Raw genomic sequence first — 21,266 nt, 5'->3', positions numbered from 1 at the left:
AAGCATTTGTGTAGGTTACTATGAATAAACATAAATACTGATTTGTACGAGTTGCCCTTCCACTGACACAGAGATGTATTACCTTACTTTGGAAGTCTGTACACCCTTCTACTTTGCATAGATGGCTAAAGGAGACGCAAGACACTCGTCTTTGGAGAGGCAATTTAGAGGAGAGAAAAAGGTCTTTGTGCAATTTTACAGCCTAGTCTGGATGTAAGTAGGGCAGATTCTGTTCCCAGAAGTTTTATTCTTTGCACATTCATAAAATAAAACAGAAAACCCCTTTGGTTTTGCTATTAAACTTTTTTTGGTAATAGACAAAAATATATTTCTAACTTGCTTCTCTAGCCCTGCTTTTACTTTTTTCATTGTCCTCTAGACCTAGCTCACTTTTTCTACACTCTTCCAATTGTGCTTTTTGTAATAAGGGATACTCCCAAAGAATATTGCCTGTCTTTTTATGCTAATCTTGCTTCTATTTCAGTTCATGTTGACTTGGAGAGTATGCCTTGTAAATAGGAATACCAACTGACATACTAAATATAATCCTTAGTTTCTAAGCATTGATTGTTTTCACAGCATCCTTAAAGGGTAAGCTTCCTTACTATCCAAATATCATGGCTGGGAAACTGAGGCTCACAAAGGCTGTATGATTTATGTGAAGCCACAGAGGGAATAAATGTTGGGTTTAGAATTCCTGGCTTCTGTTCCTGTGTTTGGATTCACGCCATCTCGCAAAGAAATACTTGATTCCTCCTGATATTACATACCTTTCCATGTCTGTTGAATGTAGCCATTCGAAAAGTAGCTGGTACTCAATTCTCTCTGTCTGTCCGATTGAAACTAATAATGCCTTGAGACAGGCATAAGGTATCGTTACCTTTGACAGCCAGTATGTTTTATGTTTTAAATTATGTGTTAGGCAGGATTTTTGGATACTAATTTGATATAATGAGATGCGCTTCTAATATCAACCCTAGTTCAGGAAGGCCTTGCAGCCAGCCTACTCTGTATTTAAAATTATTCCATTTCAAATGTCCTAATGAGTGCTGTGAGTTGGGTAATTCTTTCATAATTTTCCCAGCTCCCCAGAAGGGAACTGGTGGCTGGAGTTTTTTCTGGTTTTGTTTCGGTTTATTTCAAATTAGGGTGAGTACAGAGTAAAGATCTAGGGGAAGAGTTTTGTGAAACAGTTGCTACTGTGAGAATAGCAATTAAGAAAGAAAATATTATAGTCCACAACTGTTAGTGTTAAGGCGAGTCTCGATGCCTCTGCTGTTTGCCATTATCTTATAAATATCTTGACTCTGACTTTACAGTGCTGTTTATAGAATTTAATAAAGCAAATGTAATAACGCTGCCTGTGCTTTAATGCACAATCTCAATTGAGTTGACCAGAAGATAAATAGGAACAGGAATGATAGTGCGTTCCTACAGATTGTTTTTAATAAGCATGTTATTTAGTTGATCAGCCTGGTGCAGTAATGCCTCCTATCCTGCTCTACCAGACAAATTTATTAATGCTCTCCCCCCCATTTCTCTCAGAACATTGATTCCCTGCAGACATATCTCTATTAAACCTCTAGAAAGTCACAACTTCCAAATTAGATTAAGTAGCAGGAATGGTACTAGAAGAATCAAAGAAAATTGAGTGCATTATTGAATTCATGCCACATTGTCTCAGGAAGAGATGGGAGTTATGTGTAGTGGTAACTTTTGTCCTTACTGTACTAAAAAAGGTGTGGGCACTGCTGTCAAAGCTAATTGTTTGCAGCAGATTGCAATAAAGTGAATCTTTTATCTAAACTCATACCTAGTGGGGTTTTACAAATGAGAAATAGATTTCAGAAAAAAAAGCTGTACAATTACTCAAAATCATTTGCCACTATTTACTGGACACAACCCTATCCTAAAAGCCATACTGACAAAAATTTTCAGAAAGCATCTGGCTTTGGATTGTCAGCAGACTTGCTTGTCATGCTAGCAGTTGCAAAATGCAGATATTCTAAAGCTGCCTATTTCTCATTTTGATCTGGCATATTAAAAAGCATATAATTAATGGTTGACATTAGTAATTAACATTAACTTTATGGTGCTTAATGTGCCATCATTCATCCATCAAATAACTGGTGTGCATAATGTCTTTGCATAAAGGTTTTAATTGCACAAAATGATCCTTCAGTTCTCAGGCCCAACGGTTTAAGGTAGTTGTAAATATGCTTTTAAAAGATGTGAAATTTTCACTTATTGAACGTAAACATTGTTTTTGTTTCTCTTGTAGGAGTGTGCATAAACGTGTAAGCCAGGGACTTCAACTAGGGACCACGGCCGCGGATGCACAGCTTCCATTAGTGGCTAAAGAGCACCACCTTGCTGTCGCCAGTGCTCTCTGGAGAAATTTCTTTCCCTACTTGAAGAGCCAGAGAATGTCACAGATGCCACCTTCCCCTCAGCTTGCTGATGCAGCTGCAGGTTAGCATTGACCCTCCCTATGACTTACTGGACTTGGTTTATTTCTGGATCACAAACTTTAAAGGATTTTGTATTTTGGGATATTTCTACTTCCATGTAGTAACTTAAATTTGCAGAAATGCAAAAAGTAGATTCTCTGCTAAATATTTTGACAAGAAGGAATATTGTAACTGTGAATTATTTAATAGAATGCAAGCAGATTGAGAACTCCAAAGGGGTTTAAAGCTGTTCAAGTCTGAGTTCTTGTTCACTGCTAGTCATAGGCTATAATCAACATTGCAAACTATACAATATAAATGAGAATAACTTCTTTACATCTAGAGTTTACAACTTTTTTATAAAGCTTGTTACAATTTTGTGTTGAATTATTCATTATGATTAATTTTTTTTTAAATAATGTTTCATATTTTAAGACTATTTTTAAAAGCTTGATTTTTATTTTTTTTCCGGAACCCTTACAGTCATGGTCTAGAAAATATTTTATAATTAACTGTAATTATTTATCTTGCTTTACACCGAAGGATTTTAATCTTCAGTAGTACAACATTTCATGTCTATGTGAACTCTACGTGCAATGAGTCAGCATGGTAGTGAATAGAAAGAAATACCTGTTTGATCTTTAACTTCAGTAGCTAGCATTGTATTCTGTCATTACAATGAAATCTTATATCCATTTAACTAAAATTTAGAGAAGTGAAATATATAGTATTTTTTCCCATCAAGTTATAAATTATGTGAAGCTACAAGCTCAGAAGTACCGAGTTAGCAATAGAAAAGTGGCAAGACCCTTCATTTGAAGCAGCTCTGCAGTAGTTAGTAGGTAACATTAATGAAAGAGGCAGTGTGCAATAGTAGTGGCCTCACACTGTTGAAGCACATATCGAAACAGCAATACAAAGCAAAGGAAGAGGTTGTTAATGTCAAAACTCTCATTCATTTCCTACAGTGTTATATCTTCTTATTTTATATTAGCACAGTGAAACAGCAAGGAGAACAACCTATTATAAACTCCACTTAAAAGCAGGGGAGTGCAGTTGTGACCTTCTTTATAGAGATATGTTAGGCAATACTACAGGGGAAGGCAAACCCTTCCCATGCTGTATGAGCTTCTTGCCTTAGAGGTTGCAGCCCAGAGGAGAAGAGCAGCTGTCACAGCTCTCCGGCTCCCCCTGCCAGGCAAATAGCCTGGGACTCACATTATCATTTCTGTCTCCTGTTGCCCCCTACCCATGTCATGGCTGATGCTGCAGAAACAATGTGATAATCTGGAAGGAGGCTGGCACAAATTGCTTCCTTACCTAAGGCAGAGCGGGGACTCTGTACTACCCTTTTTTATTCTGAGGTACATAAGGAAATGTGAAGCCCTTCATAGCTTAAGGTAGTCTGTCCCTATACTATTAATAAAAATAGCTTCATTGTTGTTTCTGAAAACCAGTTTTTTCTATCTGATTCAAAGTCAGCTTCCCAATGCATGCAGGTTTAGAAATCATTATTTTAATAAATTAATATTACATTTATATTTAACTTGAATTGGAGAATGTTGGAACTAGTGGGCTCCTTTATTTCATTGCCCTTCAAAGTCAGTTTTTCTCACTCATTCAATGCCTCATTTCCTATAACCTAATAACTGCTCAACATTTCAGATTACATTTTCTTCTTGAGCTTAAATGCATCTATCACTTGTAGCATAAAGAATGTGCTATATCTTTTATTCTGGTGTGTTAGGTACAGATTCCATAGTAGAGCTAATAGAAACAGCAAAATTAGCAAAAACTCTGTGCAAAGTATTGTCCCAGTTTCTAGATCTGCAACTGTTATATGAAGATCCTTTTTTTGCAGATAAGCTCGCCCATAGTACTTTATTTGCACAGTAACTTCTGGTACACGAAAGTGTGTTCTAAAAATAGGACAGGTACCGGCTTTTACTGAGTGAATTCTTTTCAGGTATAGTTCTTCACTGCTAGAAGTGTATGAAAACAACAAAGCAAATAAATAAAACTCAACCTTGTAAAGCACAATAGTACTTGTATGTACAAGGGAAGAAATGCTGGATGGAGGCAAGAAAGGGAAGCCAAGAAGACAAAAAAAAAGCAAGTTTTTAAGACTTTTTTTGTTGCATTGGTGGTAGAGCTATGCCTTTGGGATTTATAATCTGTGGTTTCTTGAAGATGCTTAAAATTGCATATGTTTGGATCCATTTTCTCTCCATTGCATTTGGTGTGTCATGTTGACTTACAAGCTCCTCAGGACAGTGACTACATTTTAACATGTGTACAAATGCGGTCTGTTAGAATAGTTGCCCAATTTTAATTGAGATTTCTGGTACTTCCAGACTGCACATACTTACCTGTAATTAATTTAGAATGCTTTTCAATGGAACAGGGATGTACTGAGAAACCATTAACATGGTGCAATGTTTTTCTTTCTTTAAAATCAGGTTTTACTCTCTTAGCTTTGGATATACCCAGCAAAGCCCTATCAGATCTCCAGCCACAACCCGTTCTATCAATGATGCAGCTGTTTGGATGGGATGACATGGTGTGGCCTCAGCTGGTGTCAAGATATCTAAGTCACCTAATTCAAAACAGGTGAAAAATTACCACTACTTGTTCTTCCAGTACCTTCATTAGGCTTGTGGAAAATGTTGCTTCGAACAGTAATGTTTCATTAAGATGGTCCAGGTTCTTTGCATCTGCTTAAGTTCTAGGATTCTTGAAATCATCCGTGATGTTTCACAGGGAACAGTGGGTGTTTTTTGTGTTAGGTGGTCTGTTCGGGGGTTTTATGTGTAAAGATACTCAAAATTTGTCAGGAAGATGACCATTCTGAAAATGTTATTTGTGTTTCCTATTGCAAAACACTTATTTTTTCCCAACGGAGACAGCAGTGTTACTAACAGATCTAGAAAATGGGAACCTAGACAGTATCTTCAGAGAAGTACTTCCATGAAGAGCGATAATGCCTATTAAGTGAAATGCCTGAAGCAATAACCTCTTTTTAATTTGCATAGTTACCCAAGCATAGCAACAGTAGAAGAGGTGGATAACTATAAAGTTGTTACAGTGTGGCAAGGTGGTAGTAGTTGCCTCTTGCCCTGGCTTCAGTTGAAGTTGTGCTTGGTAAATTTAAAGGATTGGACTTATTTTTCCCTTGTGGGTTACACTTAACACAAAAACTTAAATTTTCTCATAAAGCATCGTGATAAACATCGTCACAGAAACCTGAAGATGCTATATAGTAAGTATTCAGTGTGTAAATATCTTGACTTCTTCAAAACAAACAACTTCTGCAGGAAGCTGAGGAGGATAGGTTGGGCAGAAATGCATACATTAAGACTTTCTTTTTGACAAGCTTGGAACGCTTTCTGAGTTCATATTAATATTCATGTAGCTCAGGTTTCTGAGATCTGCTAAATGGATGCTGTAAATTAAATAATAGTTTTAGAGGATTTATCACATTTCTGTGTTTTACATGCCAACGTTGAATTTTCAGACTCACAGAATTGTTTAGGTTGGAAGGGACTCTTGAGATCAAATAGTCTAATTTGTCCAATGCTTTTGTGCAAGCTTCTGCTTCAGTTAACTAGAGAAGTTTGCCCAATGCTGTCCAGTCCAGATGCTGTCCAGTCAGACTTTTATATACCTGAGAAACTTTATTTAAGTGAGCCTCTAGGAACCTAAGATAGATGTATGGTGGTGGCAGTGGTTGTTGTGGTGTTTCGGGTTGATGGTTTTTTTTTTTTTCCCCTCACCCTGCTTCTGAATCAGGCTCTGGAAGCAGGGGAGGTGAGAGGTGGGAGAGAGTGTTTATGTCAGGCTGTATTTGAAAGTGAAAAATATTGCACATTTTTAGGGTACGTATTGTACTAAGGAGCAAAACTGTAAATCAGGATATAGTAAAGTGATAGGCAAAGATGAGGCTATGGCCTTCTTGCAGGGAGATGTGAAAAGGTTGAATGTAGTTGCTCATGTATTAGTTTGAAACTCAGGAGAGAAGTGTTCAGTCTTTTGATTTGCCGTATTTCTCTTGTATGATCTTTTGTAGGATGAGTTTCATGCAAGGTTGCAGATACTTAGTACGTGCTGAATGAAATAGGAGTTAAGCACATAAATATCCATTTACACTTTGAATTTTGTTGCTCTTCAGGTGAGATCAAGAAAAACATTTTAATGCCTAAACAGGAATTTTGGTATAATTTAGGTGCTTAAGTCTAATTACCAGTTCCCCCAGTAAACACTCAAGTAAGTGATTTAAAGTTACTTAAGTATTCATTAGCAACACTGATTAAGCACCTGACATATTCTTCTATATGTATCCACAGATATATTGCTATGCTGCCTGAGGTAGCATTTACTTTGTTTGGAACCACGGCCAAAACATTCTGTTCCCAGGTGTTTGGGGGCACGATTGCATTACAAGTGCAGAGCACACACATGTAGCTAGTACTGAGCTCCCCATACAGCCCTTCTGCCATAATTTCATCTAAAACTGCAGTTAGTGCTGGAGATAGCTCTCTGGGGTACATTACTTGATTACATTTGTAACACCCAAGTTAAGTGGGTCTTGCAGTCTTAGGGAATTCAAACCTTTGTTTCCAAATAATGCTGTAGAAAGGAATAAGAGGCCCTTTCCCTCTTCTGGCAGGTTGTGCCGTGGAGTAACTGAAAATGTGATCTGAAAGGTCTTTTTCAACCTAATTGATTCTATGATTCCATGTCAGGTTCCTGGATCCATGCTGAGAGAACTAGCAGCAAAAAATCATGGCTCCATAGTTGAGAGTATTTGTCTTTTGCTTATATGTGTATGTTCTCATTCTTTCTGGTTCTCTCTCATATGTTCTCACTCACTTTTCTGAATCTTCCCTGATTGAAGCATGGGACAGAAAGCATTCACGTAGAGGCAAATATTCTTGCTGCTTTGTTGGAGTTGCAGTTGTCCAGCCCCAAGGAGAATTGTCTCTTTCCCCTATCAGTTGCCTTAAAAACTGAAGTATGAGACTAGGCAAAGGTATGTTCCTACGTCATCATCAGAGCTGTAATGTGCTCGGATTTCCTCATGAGTACCTAAAATAAGACTTTTTTTGGTAGAATTATACAGAGGTATCATACTTCAAACACTGACATTTTCTTATATGCTAATAAGATGGCAGATTTTTGTGGCATGATTCATGTACTTCTTTACCTTAGGCAGTTGTAGAGCAAAAGTTATCAAAGTATCTAAGTGCTGGGATCTTAAGACTTCATTGTTATTGCGCTCTGATAATTTTCACATCAAACATTCTCAGTTGAAAAGTAGAAAGATTATTTTGTTGCTGATGCTGTTATATACCCTGCAAGCTCTGGGAATATGCACACAAGCTTTGGCATTTCTTTTGCAGTTACGCCTAGAAGTTCCTCTCCAGATATCTGTTGTGTGATGTGTGATAGTATTATAACCAGTCTAAACTAACTTCAGGCATTTGTATGAACTCACTGGTTGAAAAGGACCACTTGCCATGATTCTGGCAGGTAGTTATTGTTCTTGCCTTTCTTAAGGATTAGGAGCATATTGCGCTCTAGTTTTAGGAAGATGCCTGAGTGGCTTACCTACCAGTAAGCAAAAGAAATGAGAGTTGAGACTACAGCAGGAAGTGATTTTGTAAGCCTTTGAGGCCAAGTAGACTAGCTGTGTACATCAAGATTACATAAGGCTGGAATTGTTTATACGTTACTATAAAGAGCATTAAGTCTATAGGCATCCTGTTTTTTTTGGTGCTGGAATTTGATTTCATTTCTTATATTTTATTTGCTTGCATTTGGGGAGCATAAAGAAGGACTACAGAGCCCTGGGAGAGGTGGTTAAGGGCTCTGGAGCTCAGATAGTCTTTTCGTCTATTCTCCAGGATACAGGGGAGGACCTAAAAAAAGCTAGGAGGATTAGCCAGGTTAATAAATGGTTAAAAGGGTGGTGCCATAGTCAGGGGTTTGGGTGTCTTGAACATGGGACCCAAGTTTGTAGGCCAGGTCTAGCGGGGCTGGTGGAGCTGGTCTAGAGCAGTTTTGGTAGGAGGCTTGCCAGACTGGTTAAGGAGGCTTTAAACTGGATGTGTTGGGGGAGGGAGGCATCATTCCATCCCAACACACCCAGTCAGTTGCCAGCACCTATAATAAATGCTCGGAGCAATGCAGAGATATTCCGGCTGCTCCAGCCAGTGAGCCGGCTTCATTTGCACCTTGGCTCAGATGCCTCTATACAAATGCCCGTAGCATGGGGAACAAACAAGAGGAATTAGAGATGTGTGCTCGTCTACGGGGGTATGATATTATAGGCATCACAGAAACATGGTGGGATGGCTCCTATGACTGGAGTGTTGGAATGGAAGGTTACAGACTCTTTAGAAAAGACAGGCCTGGCAGGCGGAGGGGGAGTTGCCCTTTATGTTAGGGATAGGCTGAGAGTATGGAACTCTGTCTGGGGACAGGTGAGCAGTTAACAGAGAGCTTGTGGGTCAGGGTTAAAGGGAAAACAGTGATGGGAGACATTACTGTGGGGATCTGTTATAGACCACCTGATCAAGAGGAATCTGCGGATGAAGCACTCTATAGGCAGATAGGAAAAGCCTCATGCTCACAGGCCCTCGTTCTCATGGGTGACTTCAACCACCCTGACATCTGTTGGAATGACGGTACGGCCTGGCACAAGCAATCCAGGAGGTTCCTCGATTGTGTGGAAGACAACTTCCTTCTGCAAGTAATAGAGGAACCGACAAGGAGAGGTGCCATGCTTGACCTCGTGCTCACCAACAGGGAAGGGCTCATTGGAAATGTGGCACTGCAGGGCAGCCTTGGATGCAGCGACCACGAGATGGTTGAATTTGAGATCCTTAGGACAGTGAGAAGAGCGTGCAGCAAGCTCACTGCCCTAGACTTCAAAAGAGCAGACTTTGGCCTCTTCAGGAACCTGCTTAGTAAGGTTCCATGGGATATAGCCCTAGAGGGCAGGGGGGCTCAAAATCCTTGGTTGGTCTTCAAGGATCACCTGCTACAAGCTCAGGAGTGTTGCATCCCAACCAGAAGGAAGTGCAGCAGGAGGGCCAGGAGACCTCCTTGGATGGATAAGGAGCTCCTGAGGAAAATTCAAATGAAAAAAGAGTTTTATAGAAAGTGGAAGCAAGGACAGGCGGCCTGGGAAGAGTACAGGGAGGAAGCTAGGGACCAGGTTAGGAAAGCTAAGGCCCAGTTAGAATTAAACTTGGCTAGGGATATTAAGGATATCAGGAAGGGATTCTACAGGTACATAGCAAATAAAAAAACAGATTAGGGAGAACGTAGGCCCCTCAGGAAGCTCTCGGGTGAACTAGCTACACAGGATTTGGAGAAGGCTGAGGTTCTGAATGACTTCTTTGCTTCAGTCTTCTCTAGCAAAGGCTCTGACTGCACCACCCAAGTCTTGGAAGATGGAGGGACAGCAGATGCAGGGACAGTGAGAATGAAGACCTTGGGCCCACTGTAGGAGAGGAATTGGTTTGAGACCATCTTAAAAATCTGAACGTGCACAAGTCCATGGGTCCTGATGAAATCCATCCGTGGGTCCTGCAGGAGCTGGCAAATGAAGTTGCTAAGCCGCTGGCCATCATATTTGAAAAATCATGGCAGTCAGGTGAAGTTCCCGACGACTGGAAAAAGGGAAATATAACCCCCATTTTCAAGAAGGGGAAAATGGATGACCCGGGGAATTACAGACCAGTCAGTCTCACCTCTGTGCCTGGCAAAATCTTGAGCAGATTCTCCTGGAAGGCATGCTAAGGCACATGAAAAACAACAAGGTGCTTGGTGACAGCCAGCATGGCTTCACTAAGGGGAAATCCTGCCTGACCAATTTGGTGGTCTTTTATGATGGGGCTACAGAACTGATGGACAGCGGTAGAGCAGTTGATGTCATGTACCTGGATTTGTGTAAAGCGTTCGACAGTGTCCCACACGACATTCTTGTCTCTAAATTGGAGAGACATCAATTTGATGAATGGACCACTCGGTGGATAAAGAACTGGCTGGATGGCCACACACAAAGAGTTGTGGTCAATGGCTCAATGTCCAGCTGGAGACCAGTAACGAGTGGTGTCCCTCAGGGATCAGTGTTGGGACCGGTCTTGTTCAACATCTTTGTTGCTGACATGGACAGTGGGATTGAGTGCGCCCTCAGCAAGTTTGCCGATGACACCAAGCTGTGTGGTTCGGTTGATACGCTGGAGGGAAGGAATGCCATCCAGAGGGACCTTGACACGCTTGTGAGGTGGGCTGATGCCAACCTCATGAAGTTTAACCATGCCAAGTGCAAGGTCCTACACCTGGGTCGGAGCAATCCCAGACACAGCTACAGGCTGGGCAGAGAAGAGATTCAGAGCAGCCCTGTGGAGAAGGACTTGGGGGTGCTGGTTGATGAGAAAATGAACATGAGCCGGCTGCAGTGTGCACTCGCAGCCCAGAAAGCCAACCGTATCCTGGGCTGCATCAAAAGGAGTGTGACCAGCAGGTCGAAGGAGGTGATCCTGCCCCTTTACTCTGCTCTCGTGAGACCTCACTTGGAGTATTGTGTGCAGTTCTGGTGTCCTCAACATAAAAAGGACATGGATCTGTTGGAACACGTCCAGAGGAGGGCCATGAGAATTATCAGGGGACTGGAGCACCTCCCATATGAAGACAGGCTGAGAAAGTTGGGGCTGTTCAGCCTGGAGAAGAGAAGGCTGCGTGGAGACCTCATAGCAGCTTTCTAGTATCTGATGGGGGGGCTATAAGGATGCTGGGAATGGTCTAGTCATTAGGGCCTGTAGTGACAGGACAAGGGGTAATGAGTTAAAACTTAAACAGGGGAAGTTTAGATTGGATATAAGGAGGAAATTCTTTCCTGTTAGGGTGGTGAGGCACTGGAATAGGTTGCCCAGGGAGGTTGTGAATGCTCCATCCCTGGCAGTGTTCAAGGCCAGGTTGGACGAGGTCTTGGGTGATATGGTTTAGAGCGAGGTGTCCCTGCCCATGGCAGGGGGGTTGGAACTTGATGATCTTAAGGTCCTTTCCAACCCTAACTGTTCTATGATTTGGTCTATTTATTTTGCCTGTAGTACCTCAGCAGGGATGGATATTCAAAATATGCAGTTGACACTGGTTTTAACTAAATTAAACAGAAGGAAAAGCTTTATTAATGTGAGAAGCAGAATCCTGTTTGGTTCCCATCTGGACCTTGTGCTGATTTTCTGCTGCAAGCATGAGGAAAAATTCTGTAGAAAATAAGTAGATTTATATGTACATATATCAAGAAAAAGAGTACAAGCATTTTTCATCAAAGTTGAAGCACTTAGGACTGACCAGGGAGGAAATCTCTCACATGAAAGGTGTAACTATTTGGAAGAAATTTCACTGACCTGAAGCACACGTGGAGCTTGTCCAATAGGAACTGGAATCAGGTTGCAGAACAGACCTGCTGTCCGTTATCAAGGGGTTTCAGCGGAATTAATGATGTGGGGCTGGTATGCTTGGGAGAAAGTGATCACAGCAGCTGCTCATGGTGGTAAGGCAAGGAAAGCTTTGGGAATACTGAACAGTAGAGTTCAAGGATTGTGCACTGAGTGTTCATGGTGCCATTGACTCCAGCTTGACACCTGGTTGTGTTTGAAAATACATGCATCGAGTTTGCTGAGCTAGCTTTGTCTGAAAGGATGGAATAGCTAAAGCAGTGTCAATACAAAGTTCATGGTTGATTTAGATAACCATTTCCAGCACCAAACATCGTCAGTTTAGATCATATTGTCAAATTATCCATTGTTAGAATAAGCATTTCCCATTGTGTGAATTTTCCCCTCTGTTTTTATGTACCAAAAAGCATGTGCATGTATATATATATATATTGTTTTATATTACCATGTGTGGCATTACCAAATTTGTCATGTTCTCTGTATTTGGGCATCAGGATATTGTGAGCAAAGTCTGTAGAGTACACAAAAGGAATGCCAGTTGGCCTTTCTGTTGCTTTATTTCTAATAGTTTCTGTGCCCTATTTCTGTATGTCTGCAGCAAAATGAGCCACTGGCACTTTTTTGCATACTTTTGTTAGATCTCTACCTTTTAATTCTTCTACCCATGCAGCGCACTGTGTGAAGCTTTTTCTAGTATGGGATATACATCCTATGAAGCTTTGACAGTACGTTCTTGGTTTCGATGCGTTTTGCAAATGTTCATAGATCAACCAAGTGGTATGCTGGCCAAGACAGATGCTGAGCGAACAGTTGGTAAGTGTTCGCATTTCCCTAATGTTTGCAGTAGTGATTCTATATTGCAAAACTGGCAAACATTTTCAGCTAATTACAAAATGTATTTTTGTTTGTATTCCCTTACTTTTACCTAATTACAAAATGTGTTTCTTTTCGCTGCTTGTGCTATTTATTGATAGTTTGCCTGCTCTGCATATGACAAATTTATCACAAACAAAGATAAAAGAGCTTGTTTCCTTGGAAGCAAAGAACAAAAACTTGCTCCCAAGGAGACAAGCTATTTTCCCCCCATGGAGAAACTGCTCTGAAAAAAGTGAAAATCTGAAGTAAATAGTCAGAAATCATGCTGTGAATGCCCTAAAAGAAAAAACAAGGAAAAAAAAAATCAGTTGCAATTAATTCTTCCCTTTTTTGTTTGGATATTTTGCTTTCTTAGAGCAATACTTAATCACTTCTTCTATAAAACACTGCAGTTCTATTTATCTGTAGAATACATCTTCCAGCGACTGTTTTTCATACACATTTTGTAGATTTTGAAGAAAGCAACCAGTGAAATTAAAGACTTTGTTATCTGCACTTAAAACTATTAATTCTCTTATAACTGTATTAGAAAAATAACTAGTTTGGACACACATTCTTTGTCTAGAGAGGTGCAGTCTGTTGCAGAGTCTTTGTATTTTAGATATTTTGAAAGCATGTTTCATTTTATTATTTTGGGACTAAGATAAATTGGAAAGCACAACTGTACACTATATTTACTGCTGTGCTCTCTTGTAACAACCAGGGAAAGCCTATACGGAGCAGCTGACTGAAATGACAAGACTGATCTTCAGGCTCTCAGAAGTACAGAACATTCTTTCAAAGGCTCATGTAGAAGAGTCAGTTTTCAAGCAAGATCCTAAAAATGCTCTTGTCCTGTTCATTAAGGTACTGTGCATCTCTGCTAGCCTCACAGGACAATTTTAGTGAAAAGGAACCTTCTATCAGATTTTTGCATGTACAGAAAGAAAATAATCACACAAACTTCATAAGAAATGTAGTGATTTCATTTTTACTTATTTCAGTGTTTTTGTCTTCTCAGGCTGTTGGTAGAACTTACAGCAGCCTTCAGACACTCCCTGAGAAATCTGCCATGGTAGCAAAGACTCTGGAGTATTTAGGTGATGTATTAAAGAACGTAAAACCTTACCTGAAAATAAAAGGACCTCCAGAAGGTCTGCAGCTTACATATCGGATCATAGGTAATTATTTTGCAACCCCTGTTAGGAAATAGTTTTACGGAATCAATAAAATGTGACTTTTTATATTTTTATATATATAATAATTTTTAAATACATATACTGTCCATTTTAATGGTTTAAAAAAGCAAAGTCACCAAGATGTTACAGTTAGATATTTAATTTTCTTCCACTGATTTTTCTTTGGGTTTTATCCTGATATCTAATCTCCTTGTGTTTTTTTGTTGTGTTGCTTTGTTTTTAATTATTCCTGTAAATCAATATTTAAGATGTTTTCATGTCTTTTACTACTGAAAACCACTGGGTTTCCCTAAACAAAAACAGAAACAATCACAAGACAGTGAAGCAGTGTTATGACAGGCTTTCTTTTTAGTTATGAAAACATAATGAAGGTTTAAAAGACAAAAAAAAAGCCCAATTGGGTGTAGTTCAGTCACTTCTTCACCTTCTGTGGGTTTGTTAAATTCTAAAGATAGAGCAAGAAATTTACCAAATCTAAACACCTCCCTCCTGTGTTCAGACTGTCTTCTGCTGTCCCCTACATCGCAGCAGTGATAGCAGGAGTACTTCTAGCTGGAATGAGCACATTTCCTTCGAAGCAGGCAGCTTTAACAATATTATTACAAGTATTGTCAAGTGATTGTTCTCTTTCTCTATGATTGATTGTTGTGTTTTCTTTCACTCCAGAAGATTAATGTTGCTTAGCGTTGATTTTAGGGATGGTAATGAATGACTTCTATAGACTAATAATATCTTGTAACAGCCTACTTTTGCTCTTTCATTATTTTCAAAGTTTTAAGCATATTTTCTTGTGATACTTCTGTATTTTCAACCCAGCAAACATTTTCTTGCTTCTAATTAAATATAAAGTTAAGATGTCTGTGAGAGCTACTACATAGGAATCTTGTTTTATTTAATCTGTATTTTTAATATTAACACTCATATGATATATAGAGTTATTTTCTCAAGAAAAATTCTATCTCACCTGCATTAAAGTTATTTGTCAAAGTTAGGGTATTTACATATCAATATCTTTTTACTTTTTTTTTTTTGCAACTCAGAAGAAAGATCTTAAAACGGGCTCAGAGCTATATACATGAGAAGTTAATGTGCTGAAAACAAGAAAGATGCTCTTTGAGGTTCTCATTTTGTGAATTAGGAATGACAAAGGTCTGGAGAAACCATACTGGTTTAAGGGAGTTGGCTGCCCCACATTCTTTTTAGCCTCCTCAACTAGATGCATTAAAGAGATTTTGAAAGATATATAATGTTTTCCTAACATTGAATTGCTGTGTGAGTAGTTGCTGATATGGCCACAGTGTTAGATAGATGTGAAGGGAGGGCAGAGGCAGTGTCACTCTGAAAAATGTGATGAACGCACACAGTAAGGTAAATGTTTTAAGTGCACGTGTGCTGATTGCGGTAGTGTTATGTATCAAGTTTAGTTAATTTTTCTGCATGGGTGTGGGAGGCTATCCTTTCTTCAGCATTACTGTACTTTTCCTAAAGCAGCTTCACTTCCCTAGAAACTTGTGTTGAATCAATTTAGTAGGTTCATTTTGCTGAACTGTAAATGGACTTTTATTATCTTGACTGGGATTTTTTAAAGGAATAGCATGGAATTGAGTACAAGGAACTTAAATTGCTTTGGGATTTCTTGCATTTTTTGTTGTTGTTGTTTTTTGTAACAGGTTGTCTGGTAAAGTTCTGGGCACCAATACTGGCTACTTCCAAAGCACAGCAACTGTTGTTCCGCATCGTGGATTGCTTACTGCTGCCACACTCTGTGCTCCAGCAGGACAAAGAGCTGCCTGTGGCTTTGCTCTCTTCCATCCAGGAAAGCCTACCTCTTTATCTTCAGGTAAATGTCTGAACTCTATTATCAGCAGGCAAATGTGTCTTCAGGAAAAGGTTCATATTGCAAGAGATGTTTTCTTTTTCCCTAATCAAAACAAGCGTTGACTGAATTTAAAGAAGCAGCAAGAGGAGCTTTTTCTTCTTGTAGAATTAGAAGGAAAAATGCCACCCTTTCCTCGTGTTGCATGCAGTTAGGCTGTGGTACACCCCAGAGCTGCTAGTCTAATCACTTTATACATAAAGCTTTTAGCCAGCCTGCTGTTTACACTGGTCTGATGTGAGAGATTTCTGAAGCAGTGGATCAAATAATCTTAGTATGTAGCAAGACACTTGTTGAGATGACAGAGCAAACAGATGTTTTAAATCATCCTTGACTTGGCTAACTGTGGATAATTAAAGATGAACTGCTCTTTTTTCCATTGCCCTTAGGAACAAAAGAAACTTCTCTGTATGTCATGACACTGTTTTATCTTAATAGTTTGAGAATATGTTTTCCTGAGTCAAGTTCCTGCTGCTTACACTTACATGACTAAAGCCTTGCCTGTTATTCCTCCTATTCTTCCCTCAACTTACCTGCCACTGTTGAAACTGAGGCTTGTAGAAAAAGACTAAATCCTTCTGGTGAGGAAGAGAAAAGAATATATTTTTTTTAAATAAATGGCATGTTTTTCCTTGTAAATCCTTGGGTCTTCTTTGCTTACTATTTTCCATTTGCTCTTAGTCTTCATTTTGATTGCAATCTTAACTGATCATTTTACAGGATTGTATTATGAAACAATGCAGGATTGACAGTCTAAATATCCCTTGGATTTATTCCTTTAAAAGTTGCACTGTGATTGATGGCATGTCACATGGAAGTGAATATGGTTATATAATGATGTACAAAATATGATTTTGCTGCTCTGTAGGTATTTTCAGAAGCTATATACATGTAGGGCCATCTGGACACTGGTATTACTACAGAGTGTGACTATTTGCTAATTTAGGATTTCAGTCGGAGAGCACTGTTTCTCTGTAGTCTGCACATACGGATGTAGAGTTAAGATGAAAGCACTCCAGTTGTTTTGAAGTCCAAGTGTTGTGGACCTTTGTTTCCTGTTTTCTTTGTCAGTCTCTGACTTCCTGACCTCACTGTCCTATTCTTCAGCAGTCTGCTGCATAGTCCATGTGCTTTCCGGCTAAGCTAGGTGATCTTACTGGCCAAATAGTTTATTTTAGGCAGTTGCTGCTTCTCGAAAACAAGTAATTCTTTAATTTGACAAAATCTTCCGGGGAAAGAGGACAAAGAGGAGAAGACTTTATTTTTCCTGTTTCAATGCGGAACTTCTACATTTTATGAACTGCTTGTATTTACAAAGCTGCAACATTTTTAAGAGCTTCAAAATGCTTCATTCATTCCAAAATACTTTCTTCCCCTTTAATTGGAAAGTGGAAAATTCCAAATTAGAATCAACTTGAAAATATTTTCATATCAGTTTTGAATTCTCTTAGGACTGCTTCTGAACTCCTTTGAGATCAAATGGATTCTAGGCTCCCTCTGACTTCTCAGGTTATCGTTTCACAGTTGACTTCAGCTAAGTTAGCTTAGGGCTAAATTCATTCCCTTTCACCCTCATGTGCATTCCCATTTAATTTGCTTTAATGGTTCTGTGATTAGCAAATTGTGAGCTAATTCAACTAGTAGCTAGCCCAAGAAACAAACAAAAAAAAAAAACAACCGAACCCCAAACCAGAAAACTGATAAAACACTGTATGTGGGAGGGAAAGCACGTAAATGTGGTGGGAGGAAAGACAGAGAACCAGCATCCTCTGTTAGTAGTCCCACCTTGACTAACTTAGTTCTACTGGCTCTTCATCAGGGACTGTAGTGATAAGGCAAGGGGTAACGGGTTCAAACTTAAACAGAGGAAGTTCAGGTCAGACATAAGGAAGAAGTTCTTTACTGCTAGGGTGGTGAGGCACTGGAATTGCTTGCCCAAAGAAATGGTAGATGCTCCATCCCTGGCCGTGTTCAATGCCAGGTCAGACAGAGCCTTTGGCAATATGGTCTAGGGTGAAGCGTTCCTGCCCATGGGAGGGGGGTTGGAATTAGGTAATCATAAGGTCCTTTCCAACCCTATTCTATGATTCTGTTCTATAATTCTATGGCGAAATGCGTGATCAGACTCTCCTTGGGTGGCTGCCCTGGATCTGGTGCCCAGTCATGGAAGTGGAGCAGTGGTGTTTTAGTGCAGGAGCCTTAACTCACCCACCGTAATGTTAGACAAATGTTGTTTTATAGCTCTGTCCCTGTTAATACTCCAGTTTACAACTTGATCCTTTGGCAGTTACATGAAAATAAAGAAATAGGAATTTGGACACGATGCAAAATATCTTGTTATACATGCAGATTCTTTATTCATAGTCAGAGCATGAAAGCCCTTGAGTAGCATTTCTATTCAGAGGTCTTTCTGATTCTTTTTTTTTTTTTTTTCCTTTTTTCCAGCCTTCTGAAAAGTTCCAGTCTCCTCAGTCTGCTTTTCTTGTCCTGAATTCTCCTTCTTCAGCTCCTTCAGCCTGGGCTGCTCCTCCTTTGTCCAATAAAGCCTCCTTAAATATTCAGAAAACATTTTGCAAGCAATGGTTTACAAAACTTCCCTCTTTCCAGAGCTTTTAATAACTAGTCTTAATGTGGTTTATTTGATCCTTTTATGTGGAATTTGAAATCAGTCTTAATAGCAGGTAATTAATTTCACATATTCATTGATGCAGTGATGGTATGGAATCCTGTAGAATTCCTGAATTGTGTAGAAAAATATTCCCCAAACAGTCACATACCCTGTGTAATGGTAATGCAACTGGCCCCACAACTTGGGCAGCAGGATATAAAACACGGATAGTGTTGTCACTGTACTGTACTGTGAGAGGGCATCGCCTTTGTTCATCACCCTGTAATGAACACCCTATAATTGTCACCCTACAATTGTTCATCTTTTAGGACATCATAGGAAGCTCCTTCTCCACCGACAGCATTGCTTATTGCTATCTTCCCAATTCATCACAACTGGTGACTCTGTCTCACTTTCCTTCACCACCCCAAACCTACACATTTATTTTTAATAGCTCAAAATTAACAGGCTTTGTTTAATTTCAAATTTGTTTAATTAACAAGCACAAATAATTGTCAAATGCACTAATTAAGACCAGCCATTGCATTTCTCTCTCCTCAGTTCGCACTGACTGTATTTACTTGTTATGTTTGTGTTTACTGTATATATAAATTTGGGCTATACAGGTCTGCCTTTTGACAGATCTTGGGCAACTGGGCTGTTCTGCACTGTACATTGAGCTTATCTAGAAGTTTCCTTCAAACAGGGTCACTGATGTTGCCTTGTAAAAATAGCTTAGTTTTAGCAACTTTTGAACTGGTATTTTTTCTTTCTTGCCTAAAGGGTTGCTGTCTGGCTGTTACTTCTTTCACTTGCATCATCTGTTTTAGGTGATATTTGATGACCTATGAAAGATTTTGTTGGGATACAGTATCGGATTTATCCTCAGAGTTGTTTGAATAATGGACTTCAGGATGTAAAACATCAATAACATGAATGAACAGCCATTTTATAATTTTATGGAAGTGTTCTTAAATATGAGATAGTGAGACATGTAAAATCTAAGACTGGGTATTTTGTCACTATAAAAAGAAGTTGAACTGATTTGTGTGATAGTGGATTGCTGAAGCCTACCATGGGAAATTTCAGATTGAGATTGCACTTGGATGGATTTTGGGGGGGATTATTCTAAGGAATTTTAGGACATATTTATCAGTAATATGGAAAAGAACAGAAGCGGTGTACAGGACTTATTTTGGAGAAGAAATAATAATTTAAATATATCTTGTAGAATATGGCGTGGGTGCATGGAATAAGCGTAATATACATAATGATGGGAAAGGTAAGATACCCTGCTTGATTTATCACCATTGATCCTGTCCAAATACAGATGGTTGATTGCTGTCTAAATACAGGAGAGTGTTGAAAGAGCTTAATTCTAAGTAGTGCTTGGCACATACATTTTCCAGTGATTTTAATGAGTCTGTGCAGGCTCAGCAGTTGTCAGAGATCAGACCTTAAAAGCCCTCCTGTGAGCCACATCTGTGGTCCGATATTTGAGCAAGCTTATTAATACATTTTGTGAATTATAGTATGTGTTTAATAGGAATTGTACAACATTAATTGGAGAACAGCAGATTTATTCCAACAGCAGGACTGATATTATAAGTCATCATTAGATAGCTTGGCATTTCTGCAGTGAATAGTTCCAGTAATCCATACTAATCGGTTCTTCGCTCTCCACAGGTGATTTACAGATATATGGATAAATCAGAAGAAAGAGGCAGCTCTGGCCACAAAAGGTTCCTGCAGTGAGCACACACAGGAGTCAGTTGCCTTTCTGCTAAAATGAGGAGCAGATGTTGTCATGCCCCTCTGCTCCCCTTAAAAATTCTTTAGGGTTTTTTTTCCCTTCTCTTTTTAACCTCAGAAGATAGATAAAGAACATAGTTAAGAAAAGGAGAGCGGCTCTATCAAGCCTTTAAAGTCCATCTGCTTTGTAGGGATTGTCCTAGGGGTCAGATGTGAGTGATTTCAGATCTCTGGTCCAGAACTGCAGTCCAGTAGCATGTGTTCCTTTTCTGTCTCACATGAACAGTAGCTTCCTTCATCTCTGTTAATTACTGGTGGGATTAAAAAGAAGAAAGTTCCATGTTATTTCCTTGTAATCACATTCCTGGCCAGCACTGCCTGCAATGTTTTGCCATTATACTCGGACATTTGCAGCTACTGTGCAGTGTTGGTAATTTATCCCTTGTGCCACTTGGAATATGGTGTGGTCGGACCTGTGCAGGTCTTTGAGCTTTGTAAGAAAAAGGAGGAGTCCAAAATAAAGGACATGGTGTTGAGCTATGGGCTTTCTTGTCCAAAAGGGAAATCCAAGTTCTTTTCTGGAAACTTTTAGGGAACAGTAGAAACTTCAGAGTCAAATGTGTGAGGATTCTTCCCTGAAGACCTTTGGTGCTGTGGATGTGCCCTTCCTGTGTGAGGGCTGGTGTGTGGATTTTTCCACTATGTAGAAGAGAAGGATTTTTTGGCTTGGGGGTGTTTTTCTGGCTCCTAACAAAAAAGAAGGCAACTTTTATCACTGGAAAAAAGAACTGAATTAATATCTTGGAAGCTGTTAGTGCTAATCTTGTAACTTTCATTAAGAAAAAATTATGAGGATCCTTCTTCAAGTGAGAATTTTGTTATTACTATGTAGCTTTAAAGATAAGACCTTTTTTCGGAGGCAGCATCTCTACCTGATCCATCGAAAAGGAGCCTAGAATCTTTCCTAAAGAAAAGATTAGCTTACAGAAAAAAAGGGGTTTTCTTTTTTAATGTTTTTTAACAACAGCTCTCCTCACAGGATTTCAAGAGCCCTCT

General features: G+C 39.4%; 1 protein-coding gene across 3 annotated transcripts in view; it reads left to right on the top strand.

Moving 5' to 3' along the window:
- Window positions 1–21,266, top strand: part of MMS22L (MMS22 like, DNA repair protein) — a 96,970-nt gene that overhangs the window by 65,621 nt on the left and 10,083 nt on the right. For all 3 annotated transcript variants that reach the window (XM_061369848.1, XM_061369847.1, XM_061369849.1), the window contains exons 15-20: window positions 2,282–2,472; window positions 4,910–5,060; window positions 12,591–12,733; window positions 13,500–13,642; window positions 13,797–13,956; window positions 15,645–15,814. In XM_061369848.1, coding sequence (XP_061225832.1) covers window positions 2,282–2,472; window positions 4,910–5,060; window positions 12,591–12,733; window positions 13,500–13,642; window positions 13,797–13,956; window positions 15,645–15,814 — 958 coding nt within the window. The remainder of the gene's footprint in view (window positions 1–2,281; window positions 2,473–4,909; window positions 5,061–12,590; window positions 12,734–13,499; window positions 13,643–13,796; window positions 13,957–15,644; window positions 15,815–21,266) is intronic.

Source organism: Neopsephotus bourkii, unplaced genomic scaffold (genome assembly GCF_033783945.1).
Source record: "Neopsephotus bourkii isolate Nb327-2 ecotype Australia unplaced genomic scaffold, CSIRO-AGI_Nbou_v1 NB_1511, whole genome shotgun sequence".
Classification (NCBI taxonomy): domain Eukaryota; kingdom Metazoa; phylum Chordata; class Aves; order Psittaciformes; family Psittacidae; genus Neopsephotus; species Neopsephotus bourkii.
This window is presented reverse-complemented; position numbering and strand designations above follow the sequence as displayed.